At 39.4% G+C, this 22641-nt stretch overlaps 1 protein-coding gene across 1 annotated transcript in view; it reads right to left on the bottom strand.

Moving 5' to 3' along the window:
- Positions 1-21650, bottom strand: part of col13a1 (collagen, type XIII, alpha 1) — a 32632-nt gene extending 10982 nt beyond the window's left edge. The window contains exons 1-20 of the mRNA XM_081616425.1: positions 21646-21650; positions 20989-21039; positions 20423-20458; positions 19719-19745; positions 19510-19536; positions 19328-19354; positions 19195-19221; positions 18527-18553; positions 17724-17786; positions 15676-15768; positions 14676-14762; positions 14559-14576; positions 14439-14474; positions 14259-14315; positions 14152-14175; positions 13468-13521; positions 8564-8650; positions 3538-3591; positions 3390-3443; positions 944-979 (exon numbers count right to left, since the gene is read on the bottom strand). Of these exons, the coding sequence (XP_081472551.1) occupies positions 944-979; positions 3390-3443; positions 3538-3591; positions 8564-8650; positions 13468-13521; positions 14152-14175; positions 14259-14315; positions 14439-14474; positions 14559-14576; positions 14676-14762; positions 15676-15768; positions 17724-17786; positions 18527-18553; positions 19195-19221; positions 19328-19354; positions 19510-19512 (747 nt within the window). The 5' untranslated portion in view covers positions 19513-19536; positions 19719-19745; positions 20423-20458; positions 20989-21039; positions 21646-21650. The remainder of the gene's footprint in view (positions 1-943; positions 980-3389; positions 3444-3537; positions 3592-8563; positions 8651-13467; positions 13522-14151; positions 14176-14258; positions 14316-14438; positions 14475-14558; positions 14577-14675; positions 14763-15675; positions 15769-17723; positions 17787-18526; positions 18554-19194; positions 19222-19327; positions 19355-19509; positions 19537-19718; positions 19746-20422; positions 20459-20988; positions 21040-21645) is intronic.
- Positions 21651-22641: the final 991 nt, after the last annotated feature.

Raw genomic sequence — 22641 nt, 5'->3', positions numbered from 1 at the left:
GCCATATGATCAGTTGATCTATTACGGCCTCAAAAGGAAAATGCAACAATCAACAAAGCTAAGTCACTATCAAGGAAAGTTCAAATCAAAATATCAAGTAAAGTTGAAAAAAAACTGTGAGATACAGGATTACTTTTAAAAATGTCTTGTTTGTTCGGTAACACTTTATTTGAAGGGGTGTGCATAAGACTGACATGACACTGTCATAAACATGACATAACATCTGTCATGAACATAAAGAAATCTTTATGAATGTCTATGACTGTTGTCATGAAGCGTCATTTGGTAAATAATGACACTTTTAATGCAAAGTGACTCTAAAAGTTGTATTAAAAGTCCATTAAAAATGCAAACTTTGCATGATTTTGTAAATTATAATAATTTAATGCAAAGTTGACATTTTTAATGGACTTTTAATGCAACTTTTAAAGCAACTTTGCATTAAAAGTGTCATTATTTACCAAATGACACTTGATGACAACAGTCATAAACATTCATAAAGATTTCTTTATGTTCATGACAGATGTTATGTCATGTTTATGACAGTATCATGTCAGTCTTATGCAAACCCCTTCAAATAAAGTGTTACCGTTTGTTCTTAAAAGGCCACTTTTAGAACCTCACTATAATACACTAGTTCTGTCAGGACAAATGGGACAGAACCCCAGCAAACAGCTGTGAGAAATACGTGGAAGGATGTCTAAAACATTTAAAGTCATACAGCTCAAAGACAACGCTAAGAAATACTGAGGAGATATATGCAAATGATTGTGACATTTTGCATAAAGAAATAATTGAGGTAATACTAACTGAGCAAAAAAGAAGAGAAGTTTGGACTGATTTAACTTCAGACAGTAAGACAGAAAAAACGTGTTTCTTCTAGGGTGCATGTAAACTTCTGGTTTCTACTGTAATTCTCAATAAGAAATTTGTAATTTCTTACCCGATTTCCTTTCAGTCCTTGTGGTCCTTGCAAACCCTGAAAAGAGAAATGTGAAATAAATATAACAATTTTAAATCTATAATCATACTCAATAGATTTGAATTTGTGGGTCAAACAGTGTTGTCAGCAGCACAGGGGGTCCCACAAGGGCCGGGCTCCTGGTCTCCTACCACAGCTTAAAGCCTGAAGAGGAGGAGTGAGTCGGGGAAACGCGGGTTTAAAAGCCGAACGTGAAAGCTGCAGTCTGGGAGCGCTTTGGATGCAAACTGAATGACTGAGGTGAACCACTGAACCTGTGGAGCCGCTATGTTGTAAAACAGTAGCAACTAAACAATACAACCAGCATATCTGCACCAGGTTTCCTTGCGTGGGGACCATCGTATTGACAGTCCACAATCACTGAGGTGCAGTGGTGTTTCTGATATGGGACACATGGGCCACCGCCCAGGGGCGGCATCTTGTGGGGGGGCCGACTCATACTCCCCCTGGCTGCATTCAGAGCATCTGAATGTGAATGGTGTCCTTTCAACCTCCCAGACCCCTCCTACGTTTTTATATTTAAAAGCTCTTCTGTTTCCAGTGTTAAATGTTCTTTTGAAATTATTGACCTGTGGCAAGGTGTATTTGCCTTGTTGTGCAATTTTTCTGCTGTTAAAATGACAAAATTGTCATTTATTGCAATAATTTATGGGACAATTAATCGCCCAGCAAAATTCGTTAAAGTGACCGGCCTAGTTTCTCTGGTCAGAGCCAGTAAACTTCAGCACACCTGCATGAGTGTAACATGCCAGCTATAAAAGACTTTGTAAATGGCTTTGTATTTGCATAGTGCCTTATCAAGTCCAGAGGGCCCCAAAGTGCTTCACAATGCAATCACCCATTCACACACACTCACTCACACTCACACACTTGAAGGTGGTAAGCTACTGGATAGTAGCCACAGTTTCCCTGGGGTAGTCTGACAGAAGTGCTGTAAGGGCTTGAACTGACATGTCGGTACAATGAAAATCATTAAACTCAACACAAAACCAGTCAAGGCGCTCCGTGTATAATCAGATAGTCTGAAATAAAAAAAACAAAGAAACTTTTTAATTTTTTTGTTTATTATTCCATTGAAATTGAAAATTTCAATGGAAATGAAAAATAAAAAAAACAAAAATAGACTTGTTTTTTGTGTGTTTACTTTATTAAACCAAAATCGGATCTTTTTTTAATTTTTTTTTTACATAAATACATATTTTTTTTACCATATAAAAATCGTTCTTTAATGAGAAAAAAAGAAATATAAATTGCTTTTGGAGGCCCCATGGTGGCCACTGTATGAGGAATGCATGAATGAATATAACTCTGAAACAGTCTTTCAAAACATTTCATCACCGATGGGGTGAGAGCCACTGGTCAGTAGTCGTTGAGGCAGGTGATGGGTGACGTTTTAGTAATGGGAACTATGGTGGAGGATTTCAGGCAGGATGGGACTCTGACCTCCGACAGGTAACAATAAAAAATCTTTAATTTTTATTGCTCTGCAAGGTTCCTCAGCAGACGTCCAGGAACACCATCAGGTTCCGCTGCCTTTCTGGGGTCGTCAGACTGTAGTGAGCGTCTCACTTCATGTTCCTAAACCTTGAGGTTAGAGGTGCTTAATTGCACTCCTGCATTCGAAACAGCTGCCACTGGAGCTCTGACTCGAAATGAGCGAAGAAGTGGTTCAACTTCTCCATTTATTGAGACGTCACTTTCAGCTGCTCCGTGGCAGGTCCTGTAGTTGGTGATGTACTGGATTCCCACCCAAACCTGCCTGCTGTCGTTATTGTCCTGGTGCACCATGCTCCATCTGACAGTTGCCCCATGCTAAGCTGTAGAGGGTCTTGTTCCCACACCTGAAAACAGTGTTCCTTTCTCTAAGCAGCCACTGGACTAGGCGAGTCATCCATGCCTTTTTGTTTGTGAGGACCCGGGTACTGTAATACTGGTCACTGTGACATTGTCAGTGCAGGTCTTGATGTAACACAGAACACTGTCAGTGAATAACTCCAGGTCTGTATGTTCAAAAATGTCCCAGTTTGTTCTTCCAAAACAATCCTGCAGCTGCAGAGAGGCATCATCAGCCCAGATTGTGATGGTTCTCATGGTGATACATTTTTATTTTATTTTTCAGAGAATAATTACTGTACTCTCATGTAGTAACTATAAAAGAACTGTGTTAAAAATTGTACATGATTGTATTTTCAAAGTGGAAAATCTCAGTTCAAATATTTTACTGTATAAGAACACTGTGTCACTTAAGTCCATATGTGTAAAGGCAGATTACATAATAGTTTTGGTAATGTAGGATAACTCTCTGCTCACACAGACACAACTTTCAGTAATAATGCCAGCAGTTTGAAAATGTCTTGTTTTTCATAATGCTGGATAACAAATATGTAAAACGGAGCGTCCAACTCACAGGGATGCCTTGAAGCCCAGTTGGTCCTAGCAAGCCTGCATTTCCCTTTTCACCCTGTTGCCATGTGGAAAAAATATAAAACGCATTTACAATGTAACACTTTTATTATGCTTTCAAGTGGATAATAAGCAATAAAAATGTTAGTTACTCTATCTCCCTTTGGTCCTGGAGACCCTGGTATACCTGCTGGTCCTGTGGGACCCTGTTAGCACAAAAAACAAAGAAAAATCAACTGAGGGCATGCATAACAAAAAAGAAGCACAAATATTTCTAAATGTGTTTAAATGTTAAGCTAGTGTTTCTTTTTGCTGGACATTACTCATCCATTCATCCATCAATTCATTTTCTAACACCCTTGCCCCTAGTGGGGTCGGGAGGGTTGCTGGTGCCTATCTGCAGCAAACGTTTCGGGCAAGAGACGGGGTACACCCTGGACAGGTCGCCAGTCTGTTGCAGGGTGAACATTACTCAACTTTACAAAATAATTTTTTGAATTGATTATTTTTTCCTTAGTCCAATTAACGTAAAAACTTTTTTTTTTAAAAAGTATGAAGGGCCAGGACTGTACCTTTATTGGTACCGACAATAATGGCGCGGTTATGACATAACATTACTGCTCCATTGCAGTGTGCTGTTTTTCAGTCATCATAATGTGTGCAGTATTTAACTGTTCTTAAATGGTGCCATATCTATTAAAACTGCTGAGGGACTGCAGCACCAAGGGGCAGCAGCTTCATGTTAGTGATGTTTGGTGTTTCTCAAACTTTTTCAGGCTGAGGAACACTTAACCCATTTAACAGTCACGGATCATCTAACCTGGTCCATGACTGCCTCTGTGATAACACATCTTAATATATAATGCAAGTTGAAATGAAAATATCAGTCTATTAACTCACTTACTGATGTTTTCTTTGTTTTCCTAATGAGAAGGGTGGTTCTGTTTGGTAAATGTGACTGGCCACGACAAAGCCTTGAACACGTCTACTTGGGCATTTTAAATTATTTACAGATTCTGAAAATTTTCCACCAAAGAGGTCCAGTTCTTTTCCTGGCGCTGGTTCTGGAGCCAGTTCTTACCCGATTCTGTAAAAGAACCAGTTTGCTGAGAGCAAAGCCAGTCACATCATTATGTCGTCATGGACAGCTCAGGTTTCTTGTTTGACATGATGGGGAGGTCAAAAGAAATCAGCAAAGAAACCAGGAAGAGAATTGTGCAACTGCACAAGTCTGGTTCATCTTTGGGAACAATTCACCGATGCTTGAAAGAGCTGTGTTCATCTGTTGAAAAAATTATATTCTAGAATAGGCATGATGGGAATGTCCAACCATAATACTGCTCAGGAATGAGAGGGGCTCTGTGTTTCAGAGATGAAAGTCTTTCGGTCCAAAATGTGCAGATAGACTCTAGAACAAAAGCCAAAGACCTCCTTTACAGGTCCTTCTCAAAAAATTGCCATATTGTGATAAAGTTAATTATTTTCCATAATGTAATGATAAAAATTAAACTGTCATATATTTTAGATTCATTGCACGCCAACTGAAATATTTCAGGTCTTTTATTGTTTTAATACTGATGATTTTGGCATACAGCTCATGAAAAATCAAAATTCCCATCTCAAAAAATTAGCATATCATGAAAAGGTTCTCTAAACAAGCAATTAACCTAATCATCTGAATCAACAAACTAACTCTAAACACCTGTAAAAGATTCCAGAGGCGTTTAAAAACTCCCAGCCTGGTTCATTACTCAAAACCGCAATCATGGGTAAGACTGCTGACCTGACTGCTGTCCAGAAGGCCATCATTGACGCCCTCAAGCAAGAGGGTAAGACACAGAAAGACATTTCTGAACGAATAGGCTGTTCCCATAGTGCTGTATCAAAGCACCTCAGTGGGAAGGAAAAAGTGTGGCAGAAAACGCTGCACAACGAGAAGAGGTGACCGGACCCTGAGGAAGATTGTGGAGAAGGACCGATTCCGGACCTTGGGGGAATCGGTCCTTCTCCACAATCTACGGAGGGCGTTGTTGGGGAAAAATCATTAATTGAGATCAAGACAACTGTAGAATTCAGTGCTGGTATGCAGTCCACTGCTTCCCCCAACATTCTGGATGTTTATCCCCCACCGTGCTCTGGATAAACATCCAGAGCACGGTGGCTCTGGATGTTTATCCAGAGCCACCGTGCAGAGGCGTGTGCAAGAAATGGGCTACAGGTGCCGCATTCCCCAGGTCAAGCCACCTTGAACCAGAAACAGCGGCAGAAGCCTCTGACCTGGGCTACAGAGAAGCAGCACTGGGACTGTTGCTCAGTGGTCCAAAGTACTTTTTTCGGATGAAAGCAAATTTTGCATGTCATTCGGAAATCAAGGTGCCAGAGTCTGGAGGAAGACTGGGGAGAAGGAAATGCCAAAATGACTGAAGTCCAGTGTCAAGTACCCACAGTCAGTGATGGTCTGGGTGCCACTGCCATGTCAGCTGCTGCTGTTGGTCCACTGTGTTTTATCAAGGGCAGGGTCAATGCAGCAGCTATCAGGAGATTTTGGAGCACTTCATGCTTCCATCTGCTGAAAAGCTTTATGGATATGAAGATTTCATTCTTCAGCACAACCTGGCACCTGCTCACAGTGCCAAAATCACTGGTAACGGTTTACTAACCATGGTTATTACTGTGCCCAATTGACTTGCCAACTCTCCTGACCTGAACCCCATAGAGAATCTGTGGGATATTGTGAAGAGAAAGTTGAGAGACGCAAGACCCAAAACTCTGGATGAGCTTAAGGCCGCCATCGAAGCATCCTGGGCTCCATAACACCTCAGCAGTGCCACGGGCTGATTGCCTCCATGCCACGCTGCCTTGAAGGCTGCAAAAGGATTCCTGACCAAGTATTGAGTGCATAACTGAACATAATTATTTGAAGGTTGACTTTTTTGGTATTAAAACACATTTCTTTTATTGGTCGAATGAAATATGCTAATTTTTTGAGATGGGAATTTTGGGTTTTCATGAGCTGTATGCCAAAATCATCAGTATTAAAACAATAAAAGACCTGAAATATTTCAGTTGGTGTGCAATAAATCTAAAATATATGACAGTTTAATTTTTATCATTACATTATGGAAAATAATGAACTTTATCACAATATGCAAATCTTTTGAGAAGGACCTGTATATGCTGACTGAAGCAGGTAAGACTGTGTTGTTAATCACAGTCAAACTGTTCTGTACCGACATGGGCTGAAAGGCCACTTAGAGATGAAGAAACCTTTATTTCAAAAGAAACATAAAAAACCAGATTGCAGAAATATGTCAGCTGGTCTGATAAAACTAAAGTGGAACTGTTCGGCCATAATGACTATCATTACATTTGGAGGAAGAATGGGGACGGTTGTAACATCCTAACTGTCAAGCATGGGGGTAGCAGCATCATGTTGTAATTATGTAATTATTAGTTCAATTTGTGGTATTTAAGTTTTTAACTGCGACACACTGTTACAATAAATATACTTACATTTTGCTTTAACCTTATGAAACATCTTGTTCTTTAAATTAAGGTTCACCATTTTGTACCACATTATTATGTATTACTGCACTAGATGGACACAGGTCTACCGAATCAAATCTAAAACTGCAGCTGAGGTCACAGAATGCATACTTAAATTGGTGTACTAGTTTGAGGTTCCACAAAGAATCTTGTCAAATCAAGGGAAAGAGTTTAGCAACTCATATGCATCAACAGCTGTGCTTGATAGAACATCCATAGAAGCAGTTTCTAACAATGTATTTTACATGTAAACACAAAGAACATAGCTGAAAAATAATTCAAAACATTTGGTTACAGATCAACACTGAGATGAGCAAAATCCTGGGGATAAAAAAAGGAGCATCTGTGTCTCATACCAAGCCATATTTTGTTATCAATTTATTCAACTTGATGGATCGTTTGAGGAAATGGTGGAAGAAGTGGCTGTAGACATTAATCAGCAAGAGGAAATACTGAAAGTTGTCCAGGGAAACCAAGAGGAAGTACAAGAAAGAACTATGTCAAGACATCGGTCACAAGCACAGCCTCAAAGCTTTCAGGATGGGGACATTGGAGAAAAAAAAAAACAGAAGTCAGCAATGGAAAAGTGGAAAGATGGACCCAGATTTCCTTGGACCCTACACCATAACTTAGGTTGATGGGAAAAGTGTTGGCATTGTTGATAGGAGTAAGAAATCTATCAATAAGATCCACATTGATCACCTTAGAACAGGGGTCACCAACTCCAGTCCTCGAGGGCTACCATCCTGCAACTTTTAGATGCGTCTTTGCTCAAGCACACCTGGATCAAATAAACTGCTCGTTTTCAGCCTATTGCAGAGATGAATGAATGCTGGTGAGGGAATTCAGACATTTTGGAGCAGAGGTGAATCTAAAGTTGCAGGATGGTAGCCCTTGAGGACTGGAGTTGGTGACCCCTACCCTAGAAGGTACAAGGAGAAAACACTCAAGATCCCGTTGAAATTGATCAAACTGTGGGTGGCCACATCTGTTCATAACCCCTCATCATCTTCGGTCACCGCCGAGCCACCAACCTCTATCACCTCCAAAACAACCGACACCACCACAGCACTGCCCTCAGCCATGCCATCTGCAGCAACCTCTTGCTGCCACCATAGCAAGTACCACAACAAAAACCTGTGGAACCACAGCAATACCACCTTGAGCGGCACCTTCTGTTGAGTACAGCTTTTTGAGATGATTAAATAACTACTCAGATAACTCAATTCTAAGGGGTTGAGTTATCTGAGTAGCTATGCTAACAGATTTAAATGCTTTGCCTGGCCAAATAAAACCCACTTAATACAATTTTATTGTTATATGCCCCTTAAAATGGCCACCATTCCCAAGATACTTCAAACAAGCTTTGTTATCAGAGCAGTGAAGGCAACAGTCATACAACTAACAGCATGACTGTAAACAAAATTTTTAAAACTGTATGTGAAACTTTTTTATTTTTATTATTGGTTAATTATAAAAGTAAGCACAAAGATGAGAAACGTTTAGACAGTGACACCATAGTATAGAGAAGAAATGCATCTTAAGCAAATGTTCAAGACCACAAACTCTATATTTGTAATTACTTCATTAAAAAATGAACAACAGGGAAGGAGGATACAAAAGTCTACTTACAGAAAATCGAAGAAAGCCTCTGTCTCCTTTGTCACCTTTTTGCCCTATCGCACCCTTTTCCCCTTTGATGCCAATACCTGGCTGTCCCTAAAAAATACACAAATTTAAAAGTCCTTCAGATATGTAATGGATCAAATTTGAGGAAGGCTCAAGTTTACGGGATACTTCTTTGTTTAAATGGCTTTTAAAGAATATGGACTTGGAAATATATGTCTTTACGGGATGAACATCCCAACATAAGGCATAGACTCTTTTGGATCCTCAGAATGGAGCTTGAATTATGTTTCAAGCTCCATACAGACAGTGTTTTCATAAAAGCTGCCAGTTTAGAAGCTTCAATGCACCAGGTGGCGCTGATCATTTTGATGGATGAAAAAGAGCCAGGCATTATGCCACACATTAATCCTGTAGCCTTTGCCGGCGATGCAAAGGTTATGGTAAATTCCTTTGTGGTTTTGTACATTTCAAACTGACAAACTCACGTAGTTCTTCATCTTTCATCTTAGAAAAATCAGTTTTGTCACATAAATGTGACAAAACTCAACGTGATGCATAAAAAATGAACCCAAAGAATCGACTAGTCTAAAAATGTATTCATTTTACTGTGTACAGTCTCGGGAAAGCCCTTCCGTTTGCATTCTGCAAAATGTAAACTTTGTGGAAAATTTTTATGTTTTCTGGGGAAGAAGACATCTTTTTTGGAACTGACGGCCTTCATCTAAACAATTCAGGTACCCGTATTCCCATGTGCTTCACCTTGGATTACAAGGTGAGGCACCCAACCTCACCATCCATATCTGGTAACTATGTCATAACTGGTAACATCAGACCAGTTTGCTGCTGATTGACATCTACGTGGTCCTAGCATTTATTCTTCTTCTGACTGTTATACACTTATCATTGGGCCAGGCCCATCTTTCCTCATTAACCAGTTAATTTCAGTTTGGATTACATACAGCGAGCAAACAATGCATAACGGTATCCGTTCAGTATAAGATATGGTCTCATGGTGTGGCCTTGAACATGTGTACAAAGTTTGGTTTAACTCTTTCAAGTGGCTGAAAGTGGTCCTTTAGATGGCCAGCACATCATGAAGTGGATGAAACTTGTCCAAGATGACATCCACCTTGGGCAGAAAGAGTCCTGTCTAAGGAGAGTGGTGTCAAAGAGTCCAGCTTCACTCCCATAATGTCTTGCAGGTCAGTCTGTTCAATCTGTTGGCTGCCCCAGCACACACACGTATTTTAAGATTGTCACATAAATCGCAGCATAAACTGCTCCGCGGCCCCCACTAACAACTTTCAAAATACCCTCTGCACTGACCTTACTTCGTCGTAGAGACATGAAATTTAGTACAATTGTCAAACTCGTGCAGGCTGAAAGGGCATGTCTAGGTCTCAAAGTTTGACATCTCGCCATGAAACACAAAATTCTTATATCTCCTACACAAAACTCACTGAGACACCAAACCTTCAGTGATTGATCATCATCGAATGCCCTACAACACCCAATGGTCAAATGATGACATCACTTAGGCTACCCCCACTAAGAACAGGAAGCGTAATGTTTTACTCTGAATGGTCTCTGACACCTTTGACCTAATCAACCTGCAACTATGTCCATATACAGAAGACATGTTGGTGTAACACTGACTAACACCAACACTGACAGTGGAGGAGGTGAGCACGGCGGCATGGCGAAGCGACCTGTGACGCTATTGCCATACGTTTGACTCTAAATTCCACAGATTCGAGCCGAGCTGCACCAAACACATTGGGATTGACCCCCAACAGGAATCAACAGCAATCTTTGGTGTGCTTGGCCTACAGCAGGGGTCTCAAACTCAATTTACCCGGGGGCCGCTGGAGGCAGAGTCTGGGCGGCATAAAGGATTCCACAAAAAACATTTTAAAACATTTAATTATTTCTCCAATACGTGAACTGCAGGCTTTGGCTTTGACAAAGACATGATGAGGGTGTGACAAAATTTAGGGTGCGTTCACACTGCAGCCTGAAGTGACCCAATTCCGATTTTTTTGTCAAACCGGATTTTTTTTGCCGGACCGTTCACACTTTTTTGCCAGTCGTTCACATGCAAACCGGTGGAGCTTAACTTACATATTTGAAGTTGTTGTTCAACAGGAGTAGCATATTAACAACTTAATCCTCATTATAGTCTGTCATAGCTGTTTTTCTTCCCACTTGCGCGTATCAGGACGCAGAATTTGTTAAGTATCAGTGACGTTCAGTTCGGATGAATGCGGCCTGTACGTTAGGTCGCATTTGAATCGGATACGTATCGGATATGGGTCACGTTCGAAAAGAATCCGACCTGTGCTGTTCAGACTGTCATGAAAAGAGCAGATACAGGTCGCAATATGTCAAAAAAAAATTGGAATCGGGTCACTTTATTCTGCAATGTGAACGCACCCTAAGTTTATTCCACTTGGCATCACTCTTGTTCTATGTTTTATAGACGTTTCTAGTCAGCTAGCAACGTATGGAGAACGTCTCGATGCGTGACATCATTACCGCTTCTACTTGTCACAACAGTGCGGCGGAAGACGAGCAGACCAGTAGCAGTCGCCTTTCTCTGCGTTTGATCGTGGCATTTGTTAATGGTAGAAAGTACCGGATTGGCGACTGCAGGAAGGGAAACTGGTACCGGACTGTTCCATCACCGCCGCACCATTGTTACAAGCGTAGGTTCGCTCACCCTGTGGGCCGCACTAATATTATACTTTCATATCACGGTGGGGGCCACGAGACAACATCCTGCGGGCCACGAGAATGAGATCTCTGGCCTACAGCATCCCCTTTAATACTTTAAGTAATCAGCCCAAAGCCATGCTTTATCCCAGAATTATTAAACTTGGTATACATCCGTATACCAAGGGGTGTGGCCAACCCTCAAAACCTGACCATTCACCATGAAACATCAAGATGCATTAACTTCTACATACAAGGTCACTGCTGCATCAGACTTTCTGTGTCTTATTAGAGACCAGCCCTCATCACATTCACAGGGTCAACTGGTGACATCACCTTAGCCGTGTCCACTTCCAACAGGAAGTTATCTGTTTTTCTACTGGATGTCTTACTTTTACTCTTTGATTCATTTAGGTTTAAACCTGTGCCAAGTGACAGAAAATCACATCATAATGAATTTGCTCAACACTGGCTGGTGGCTGAACAGTGTGGATGTGGATGAATGGTGAATTTCAATCCCTCGCTCTTTGCACACGGTTGCCTCCAAATCAAACATGAATCAACCAATTTGCACCAACTGTTATGTGTTGGGAACAGGGTTTTAGCTTTTGTGGGGAGTTCTTCTCTGTCTGCTGCCTTGTCACAGTCAACAGTTCAGTCAACTAGATGGAGCCAGGAGGTTGTTCACCTGGAGGGTGTTAAGATTCCACTCACCTGCAAGCAATCTGCCTCATCAGCCTGGGTATAAGAGGAGTAGGTTGTCAACACTTCAGCGCCTGAGTGTTTGCGTGTTGTGGTACTCTCTGCCCCTCTGAGTTTTGTCTCTGTGTTTTTCCCAGATTGTTTCCAGTTGCATTTACCTGTTGATCTCATTGCAGGTTTACCTTTGTGGCACCTTGAATTTTACCCATTGTGTGGCCTGAGTCCTTCACCTTATGGTCTCCTTTTGTGACGCCTTGGATGTTACCAATTGTGTTGCCCAAGTCCTTCATGTCCAAGACTGCAAGTTCTCAGGAAGAATCTCTGGCCTCTCCTTCCACTGTTGGCAATGGACCGGTTCTCCTTCCACTACCTGTGCTGTTACCTGTCCGCCCTCCAACGTAACCCACAACTTTCCCATCTCAATGATCACGCTGCTCCATCAACCATCTGAATCCAGACCACTACGTGTTCTACCCACAAAGGTACACAACCTGCTGCAGTAGCTAGTCTCTCTTCTACACTACCATTTGATTCCAAGTGGCCGCCTATCTTGCTTCGTAGGCCAAAGAATTCCCTTACAGCAGACTTTAGATGGGGTGAGGGGCGAGGGATCATCATGCAGCAGCTACACATGGCTGCTGGGATTCTACCTCCACTTTATCTCTGACCAGTAAAAATAAACGCTTATTCTGGAAGAATGGTATGAAAAATGTTTGTGGTTTGAAGCTGTGACTTTTTCATATTATGGTAATTCAATACCAGCAACTGGCCCATCCCTGGTTGTTGTTAAAACCAACAAAAGCTGCTTAGAATAAAGCAGGGAAAAGCCAACAACTGAAAATGTGAATGTTTATACAGTAATCATGCTTATTTTTTAGCCAAGTATACCAATTAAATATTAATCTTTGAACAAATTTCATCTTGGTTACAAACTTCTGTATTACAGCTAATATCTAGCTTTAAAATTTTAGTAAGCATTAACAAACAACCTTAAGTGCTTAGATCTAAAAATCTGCATTTTAATAGACTTTAGCACAATCACCAGTGCTAAGGCAGTGACTGAACAGTGTGGATGTGGATTCATCCACATCCACACATACTAAATACTGTCTATTTAGTATGTGATTAAATAGACAGGCCTGATTATTGCCATGAATTGTAGTGTTTGTGGTGGTGAGGATGTATGCGGCTGGACCTAGGTTGAAGTGGAAAGTGATGATTTTAATGGACAAAGTGAACAGAAATCCAGGTTAGGGAAGAGGCTAGGGAACTAACACTAGACAATGAGACACGACTAACGACTAGGGTCCGGCAGGTGACACAGGTGAAGTTAAATACACAGGGAGGTAATCAGGGGAAACATGAGACAGCTGGAATCAATCAGGGCAGGAAGACGACATAGAGACAAGATTAACTAGAAACAGACACACAAAATCTACATCCCCACAATTATAGAAAATCTTGTTTCAATGCCATTTAAAAAAATTGCCTACCTTTTCACCAGGGATTCCAGGTGATCCTGGCGGTCCAGGTAATCCAGGAAGCCCCTATGAGGATGTGGAATAATGTCAGAAAAACAACAAATCCATTTGGTTTGTTGATTCTACTTCTGCTTTATTAATATCTGCTTGATGTTTTGCTAAGTGCCTCATCCCAACACTGTTTTTGCCCTTCAATATTGTGTATTTTTTCTAAGTTAGATTTTCTTGAGTCATCTTGAAAGTTTGATCTTACCATCTTACTGTTTGTTTTCTTCCTTGCTAATCCACTTAGGGCCTTTTCTTCTAAAGGTTTGAATGTATAAAAATAGACTTGATATCACAAAAAAACCCTGATATTCAAAGCAACTTGCAAACTGAACTGAAGAGCAAAGTGAGGAGAATCGCAGGTGCTATAAATTTAACTTACCAATGTGACTAAAGATAAAAGCATGGATGAGTTTCTCTAGATCTTGTTGAGAAGGACAAGATCTCATGAATATAATGTATCTCTCAACCTTAGTGTTAGCCCCTCTGAGCTAGTCTGATCTTTAAAGCAGTCTGCTTTAGCGTTGCAGTTTTAGTTCATTTTAAGTCATGTTCAACATCTAGCATCCTTCATTGGCAGAACTGAATTCTTGGTTTCAGCAATCCTCCAACAACCCACCATATGCTAAGGGATAAACTAAAGTCACTTACCATTAGGGGCATATTGCGAATGCTCTGTAAAGAAACATACTATTACTAAACTAATACACATTCTCTTACAGGGATACAATACAGTACATACTGAAATAATGGAATACATTTTCACTGTTCTGGAGTTCAATCTTTCCTGGCTGCCCTGTTGGACCTGACGGACCCTAAGAAACAGGACAAAAACATTTGGAACCTTTGTGGACACAGAGATAAAAGTTCTTTGATTAGCAATGAGAAATGAAATCCTAAATTAAAAAAATGTTGTATGGCAGTTATGGAAGACTTACTCTTGGGCCAGCAGGGCCTTTGGTACCTGCTTCCCCCTAATAGAAAATTGACCACCATAACATGTTTTCAAAGTAATTATCCTTTTTTTTTTAATGAGTGGTTTCAGTTTCATGTCTTACCTTATTTCCTTTTTCGCCCTAAAAAATAAACTTCTTTAAGTCTTTTTTTTTCTTTTTTCTTTTTTTTGTACAACTTCAACTGCTGAGCTAAAAGGTAATCATTGATGCTTATCTCACCTTGGGCCCCATTGGGCCGATTAGTCCTGGTGAACCTGGCTCTCCTTTACTTCCCTTAGCAAAAGAGCTTGGCTCTCCCTTTTCACCCTGGCACACATAGAAAACATGTATGTTTCTTTGGTAATCCATACATCCAGGTGTTTCTGTTACTGTGGACAGTATATTGAAATGCTTTGAGTATACTGGTTGGTTGTGGTGGTTCTTTTTTCTTGGAGTGAGGGGATTAAATGGTATTACAAACTTTTAAGGGAATTTGTTTTGTGGAATTATAGTTTTGATCTTTTTCTGTGCTGCTTTGTATTTGGATTGACAAACCTTTGGAGGGACAGAAACCTTTAGACACCTTAGATAAAACCCAGGCTGTTTTAGAGGTGTCCATTGTAATGGCATTTCATTTGCACTTAGCTGAATTACTCACCTGAAACATCAACTTAAATTTCAACATCAATGGAGCTGGAGAAAAATAATCTGACATCCAAATGACTACCTGTAGCATCCAGTCAGCCCAAACTCTGTACTTAAAGTCCACGGTACTCCTGACTTACCCCTAATTCATAGCAGCTGTTGCGCTGTTATTTACGGTTGCAGGGTTACAGACTTGCTATCGATTTTAAATATTTTGACACTGCGGTTTCTTTTACCTGGCATAAATGGCAACAAAACATGCAAAACATTGCAAGGATGTTTTAAAAAGCGTCGTGGACCATTCATTAACAGTATCTCACTGGTCAATTCTCTGTCACTGGGTAGGTGACATGAAATTATGACCCAGAGTTGGCTACATTGAGAGACGATGGTGGCAATAGTAGGAGTTTGCACCGCAATCCGCATAAATCTTTGCTAAAATGTGTTAAAAAGAACAAGAAGAACAAGAGCACTTCTTGCATGACTGATGTTTACATTTCTTTTCAACAAGGAACGATCAAAAACTACAACTAGGAATATTGTACAAAAAGTCAATTATTTGTGGTTTTGTATCTCAAGTAAAGCTGGGACTCACCGGTGGTCCACTGGGACCATTAAGGCCAGGGGAACCAGGGGCACCAGGGAGGCCTGGAGGTCCTGGGGGTCCTTGTAATCCAGGTGCACCCTGCTGAGAGACTTTTGAGTTACAATCAATTATGAAGACTAACAAATCTATTAATAGTCAACTCTTTACATTACTGCAAAGTTTACATTTGGTACATTATTTTTAAGAGTTGTAAAAGTTTTAAGGCTTCTGCTAGAAGTGACAATATAGTTAATTTCAGCTAAGGTAATGAAAACAAGTTCAAGTGATTTCCATTAAAATATTAATGGAGAAGACAGTTAATAACCGCAACAGACTGGCGACCTGTCCAGGGTGACGCCGCCTCTCGCTCAAAACATTCGCTCTAAAAGGACACCAGTACCCCTCCTGACCCCACTAGAGACAAGGGTGTTAGAAAATGGATGGATGGACAGTTAATGATCAATTTTATTTATAAACTCTTTAAACATCTAAAAAGGTTCCAGAAAGTCGATGACGGAGGATGCAGTGATTGAGTTCAGTTTGCAAATTTCTGACCACTTAGAATGAAGATCATTAACAACCAGCAGGTAGCGGGCAAGAGAAGGTACCCCATAATGTTCTCCATAGAGGTCAACCTGAATATGTCCCCAAGGTGAAGACAGCAAAGGAGTCAGAACAAGAGGGACTGCAGCAGGCTGGACAGTTTTCCCGCTCAGAAGACAGCAAGCATGACACCAGCTCATCATCAGTCTAACTGGGGCCAACAAACGGTCTCAAGACAGCACTGATCCAGGACCTGGACCCAGTCTTCATTGCTCTCTGAGTCTGATGATCCGCCGTACGTCATCTTGGTCACTGACATGGTTCTTGGCTTGGCTCTTGACTTTCGGCTGAAATAGTACTGACTCAGCCAGAGGCATGTGACTGAAAAACCTAAAGTGTCTGGAGTGGGATGAGAGCTGTGCCCACATGGTTTTTGCAAAGCTTGCATGAAAGCTATGAGGTCTGTACAGTATTTATGGGGACAACAGCAGGACCATGGCGTGCACTGGAGCAGAGATATGAGAGCCCCCATGGGACAAAACTTGCAATTGCGCATAAATGTCTATATATACTCTCACACAAACACAACCAGGATTGTTGACTATCTAACTGGCAGACTATATTTCGTGCACCTGCGACACTGGGTGTCAGACAGTGTTGTCAACAACACAAGGGCTTCACAAGGGACTGTCCTGTCTCCCTACATATTCACGGTCTATACAGCTGACGTCAGCTATTGCACTGAGTCCTGTCATCTCCAGATGTTCTTAGATGAATCAGCTGTAGTTGGTTGTATCAGTGAGGGTGATGAGGTTAAATACAGGGCTTCTGTAGGCAACTTTGTCACATGGTGTGAGCTGAATCATCTGCAGCTCAAAGTGACAAAAACCAAGGAACTGATGGTGGATCTGAGGAGGACGACCAGGATGCCAGTGGCCCCTGTTATCATCCCGGGGGTCAGTGTGGACATTGTGGAGAATTATAAATATTTGAGACTTCACATTGACTATAAACTGGACTGGATCAAGAACATTAACGTTGCGTACAGGAAGAGCCAAAAGTCGCCTCTACGTTCTGAGACGGCTGAGTGACTGATGACAAATGATAGCATGCGATATATTGGGCACGTCACTATTCATTTTGTAGATGTTTTGAGTTAATTAGCTGATTAGTATGTGATTTCACAAGTTTTCAATATTTAGTTTAGCCACAATATTCTTCTTTTCTGAGTTACTGAATTTTCTTAATGAATGAATAAAAAAAAGTAGTAATTTGTTTTGATCCGGTAACAATTCACACCGGATCTTTGCTATGCAAAATTCTTTTTTTATTAACATATAAAGTCTGCATGCCAGGTATTGAATAACAACAAATCTTTTTGGTTTGAACACGGCCAAAAATGTTAAAGCCAAAAGATTGTTAGGCAGAAGACAGAGGAGACAAAGTTTGTGGAGAGTTGGTTAGTTGTACATAAGGCTTAACGAAAAACAAATATTGCCTAGACAGATGTTTACCTGGAGGCGTTTTAAGATTAGATGGTTTATAGAAGGCATGTTTCTCAGGGTCATGGGTAACACCTGTAAGAAGAAGTCATAAACAGACTTGACCACCATGCAAAAAGATCACGGGAAGGAAAAATCTAACAGGTTCAAACAAGAATGAAAAGGAAAAGAATGAAACGGGAAGGAAAACGGACCACAACAATGGAAATTAAAGGGGGGAGGGCATAACAGGAGTAAAGAACATAAAACGGGAAAGGAAGCAAAAGCATGTGCAACAAATGCTTGCAACAATCTGAAGGATAGAAACAATAAAAATCTTTTTTTAATGTTCTTCCTTTGAAAGGACTACATTCTAGAGATCTGGAAAAGCTCAATCAGTGCAGCTATAACAAATTCAGTACATGTACAGCATGTAAAACTAACAGCAAAAAATATCTTAATATCTCTATTCCTGGACCTTTTTTCCATGAATCTCATCCCATAAAGCTTGAAAGATTTCCATTTTCAAACCAATACTCCCTTCATATCTAGATGTGCTTTTTAATGATTTTTTAAATGATCTTTTAAGTATCTTTTATCTGTGTAACCATTTTGATGTGTGTTGCTGATTTTCTGCCTGCCTAGATGACAATGGGGTTTTAAACCTGGTGAAGAAATTGAAAGGGACACGTTTGATATACACTCAACATGAATAATATCAATGTGAAAAAGAAGAAACTATTTAGAAAAACCCAAACCAATCAAGTTGCTGTTTTCAATAACTACGTATGACATGTGTCAGCATGTTGTGAAAAATATATAAAAAACAATCTTACCCGGTGTGTTAAATCTCCACATGTACCCTGAAGAAAACAAAACATTCAGTAAACCTCCAAGTATCCATTTCAGCTGTGTTGTAAACATTACACCAACTACACATTTTAAAGTCAGCACTTGTTTTGTATTTGGAAGTCTAGAAAACTGTTCTGCTTTGTTTAATAACCAGGCTCTAAATTGGATTAAATGTATGTATTGTATCTTTATTTTCTCTCTCCCTGAAGGATAAGTTATTTTTTGTGACATTGTTTCGCTTACGTATCTTCCACCGCTCCTTTGGAGGTTTGGATGCGTATATTACCAGTGAAGTGTGATTTCTAATTTCTTCTTTCTTGTTGCCCGTGTAAAAATTATTTCTACATGATCAAATATATATTATTGTAAAACAAATCACAACTTTATAATGAAATTGTGTGTTTTTGGTAATGTTACCACATAGAAATCATTACTAAAAAAATAAATATATATATATAAATAAAATCAGTTCCAGTAAGTGGCCGCTCAATTTGCTTGTGCTTTGGGCCGGCACTGGATGAGACACTGGATTCAGACATTCAGACCTGGGATCTGGGTATAATAATCTGTTTCTATACAGAAATACGCATTGAAATACATCCACAGGTCGGCTGAATCGTGGTATTGTGATGCAAACGGCAGCATCTCTCACCTTCTCCCCTTTGAGGCCAGGCTCCCCCTAGAAATAAATGAAAGGGAAAAGAAGTTTTCTGTTTATATATTTTGCAAAGATATCAGGTTTGCTATCTTGTGAAAAAGAATTTTAAAAAAAATTGCAAACTCACCAGGTTTCCTTGAGGACCACGAGAACCCTAAAAGAAAAGAAATGAAAAATCAACAAAACACATCCTCTTTATAATGCCTTCAATTAAAGCTGGAAATTTTATTCCACTTTTAAAATTGAAGCGGTCAAACGATTCAAATTATTACTTGTGTATTGTGGGTATAAACAAGTAGCCATGCTCACCATGTCTCCCTTTTGTCCTTTTTGCCCCTGAGTGGACATAAAATGTTAGGTTGGGTTACACAATGTGAATTGTTATATTGTGTTGTTAAAGCCGATAAAACCAAAAAGAGCTTTTAATTCATCGAGACCACAGCCACGCACTCACACAATAAACAGGTACACAAAAATCTCTACTTTTATTTTCTTCCAAAAGAAAAAAGAAAACTCACAGGCTTTCCGTCCAACCCAATAGGACCCTATGAAGAAGAAGACAAACATTTAATCCACGTCAATAAACAAATCATTAACAATGTCTAAGAAAATCTTAAAACCGGATGAAGCAACATCCGGTTTTAACGTAAGCAGTGATTTAAATAAAGCAAATTTAAGTATTAATCAACATGTACTTCAACAATAATATGGAAGAATGAAATGCCAAGGAATAAACTCAAAGTGTACACATCAATATATATATATATATATATATATATATATATATATATATATATATATATATATATATATATATATATATATATATATATGCAATTGAATTTCCTGTTATTTTAAACCTTTAAGAAAATTATGTTGTCATGTGTTTAACATATTTAACTTCATGTATATCTAGTCATTTTGTTCCTTTTTGGTTGCAGATCAAAGTTTAAAGGTAAAGGTTAAAGTTTGGGTCATAAAGAATAAAACATTTTAGCTTGTCACTAACTTTGATACAAAAATCACGCAGTACTGCAAAATATTTAGACCATTTTTCTTGTGTCTTGGTCTCCATTTTATATCTTATATCTTACTTAGCAATTATTCAAGGATTCTATGGCTACAATTGTGGCATATGACGTAACTGTAAACTAGGTTTTGTGATTAAAAGACACATCCGTACCCATTCATCTGTCTTACTAAAAACTGTACAATCGCTTACTGGGAAACCAGAGAATCCTCTTGTGCCAGGTTGTCCCTAAAAACAAAGAGGACAGTAAAAAGCCATATTGTTAATAATCTGGCATGCAACAGTGCAGGATAGTAAAGAAAATTTTATCAATTTCCTTAGCTGGGGACAAAATTGATGACTTTTTCTGTTTTCTAAGATTTTGAAAAGACTTGAAGTTCACACTAACAGACTGGTCTCAACAGATTGTTGCTTCGTGACAAAGACAAGCATCACACACTTTGCAATTGCTTTTGCTTAGGGACCAAAGGATTAATCAAACCAGCTAAACCTAACTGAAAACATTTAGCCTCAGAGGTAACAGGGTAAAAACAACAATATCTGATATCTGACATTATGTGTCAGATATCAGATATTCTCAGAGTACAGACTGTACAGTTATATCATATGCAAAAGTTAAATCAGACTAAACTTCTCTTAAACCTGTTCGTTTTTAGCAGGTTTAAAAATGGCAACCTGCATGGGAGAAAAATATAATAAAAGATATACATTTTTGAGGTAATTATGAGTTTTGGCATATCACAAACAGCAGTACTCACAGGAGGCCCTCTTGGTCCAATGATAGACAGACCAGGCTCCCCTGCCGTCCCCTATGAACAGATAGCATAAGAGAAACACACACACACACACACACATATATATATATATATATATATATATATATATATATATATATATATATATATATATATATATATATATATATATATATATATATATATATATAAAAAATCATAGAAGGTCCTCAGCAGTTCCCCCTGGACCCTAAAAGACCTGAACGTCCATAGCACGTATAGCCTGCTCTGCCCTTTTGGGAAACTGCTTTTACGTTAAGAGTCCAGTCCAGTTTGCTGTTCAGATGATCCCCAAGGTTCTTGTAACTCTGCATAATTAGTCTGAATTGAGTTGAATTCTCCTGCCTTCATCTTTTGGGGAAGCAGCATCAGGACCAGGAACTTAAAAAGGTTCAACAACCTGATAAGGAAAAGGTTGGTTCTATTCTGGGGTTTGAACAGAAATAGTTACTAAATAAACTACATCTACTTTCTAATAACAAAAGTAATGAAGTCAATGTTTAGCCCGACGAAACCAGATGTGACAACATGAAACCTGGAGATAAACTCTAAACTTCCTCATCCCCAAACAGACCACAACATACCACATGGAGTTCAAATACAGCATCTGATGTTACTTACTGGAGGTCCTGCAAGACAGAGAAAGATAAAACATTGAAACTCAGCTTTCAGTAGAACATACAAGGGAGTCAAAATTTACATAAATGTTTGACATATGAATGCAAAAAGTAAAACAAGCAGGAAAAAAGTCTCAATACATTAAATATGCATTAATCAAATTGGAATAGTGGTACCGACTTCAACTAAGAATTAAAAATTACTTTGGAAACATGAATTTATGCCACATGCAATGGGTGAAAAGTATATATTTTTCTTGCTCTTATATATTTTTTTTATTGAAGTTTTTATTTATTTTAACTTATACATTTGACTTTGGCAGACCCCAACTGCTCTGATTTTTGTTTTGTTTTACATTGAATTAATAGCAAAGTTGTATTTTTGAAATATTTCTCGAGGTTTGCTTTACCTCACCTCAACTTCTGTTAGACATTCGGGCCAGGAGGTAGAGAATGCAAAATATCCACATTTGAATACATTTTTCTTTTGTTATTATTTACATTTTTCTGGCACATTTGGAACAAGTATGAAAGAGTGTGATATAATGGTGAAACCTGAGAAGTGTTTTCTTCTCTTTAAATGTTCCAGCCATGCTAAGGTCTCTGGTAAAGTCATCTTTCCCCTGCCACATTCTTCTACTTCTTCAGAGAGCCGACGCGCTGCAGTTGTTGCGAAACAAAGACGAGCAAAGAAGAAACATGCATGCAGACGCTCAGCAGATTCACTGGTTTCTAAAGGAATCTTAAGATACTTTTGGTCAATCCATAAATTCCTATGACATAGAAAAGCAACTGTTGTCACTCTAATTTTACAGCAATTTGACATGCACTGCGACTCAGAGCACAGGTCAGACTCCTGTCATATGCAGAAAATACACAATGACTGCAGTCATCGGGTGTTTTAGAGATGGTCAAGAAGCTTGAGTACAGAGTTGATGGACCGCTTTATGGCTATGCCCAAACTGCAGCCTGAATCTGATCTGATGACAGTCTGAACAAC

The sequence above is a fragment of the Poecilia reticulata genome, chromosome 15, assembly GCF_904066995.2.
Source record: "Poecilia reticulata chromosome 15, P_reticulata-male-v2, whole genome shotgun sequence".
NCBI classification, from domain to species: Eukaryota; Metazoa; Chordata; class Actinopteri; order Cyprinodontiformes; family Poeciliidae; genus Poecilia; species Poecilia reticulata.
Note: the sequence above shows the minus strand (reverse complement) of the source record. Positions and strands in the feature narration are given on the sequence as shown.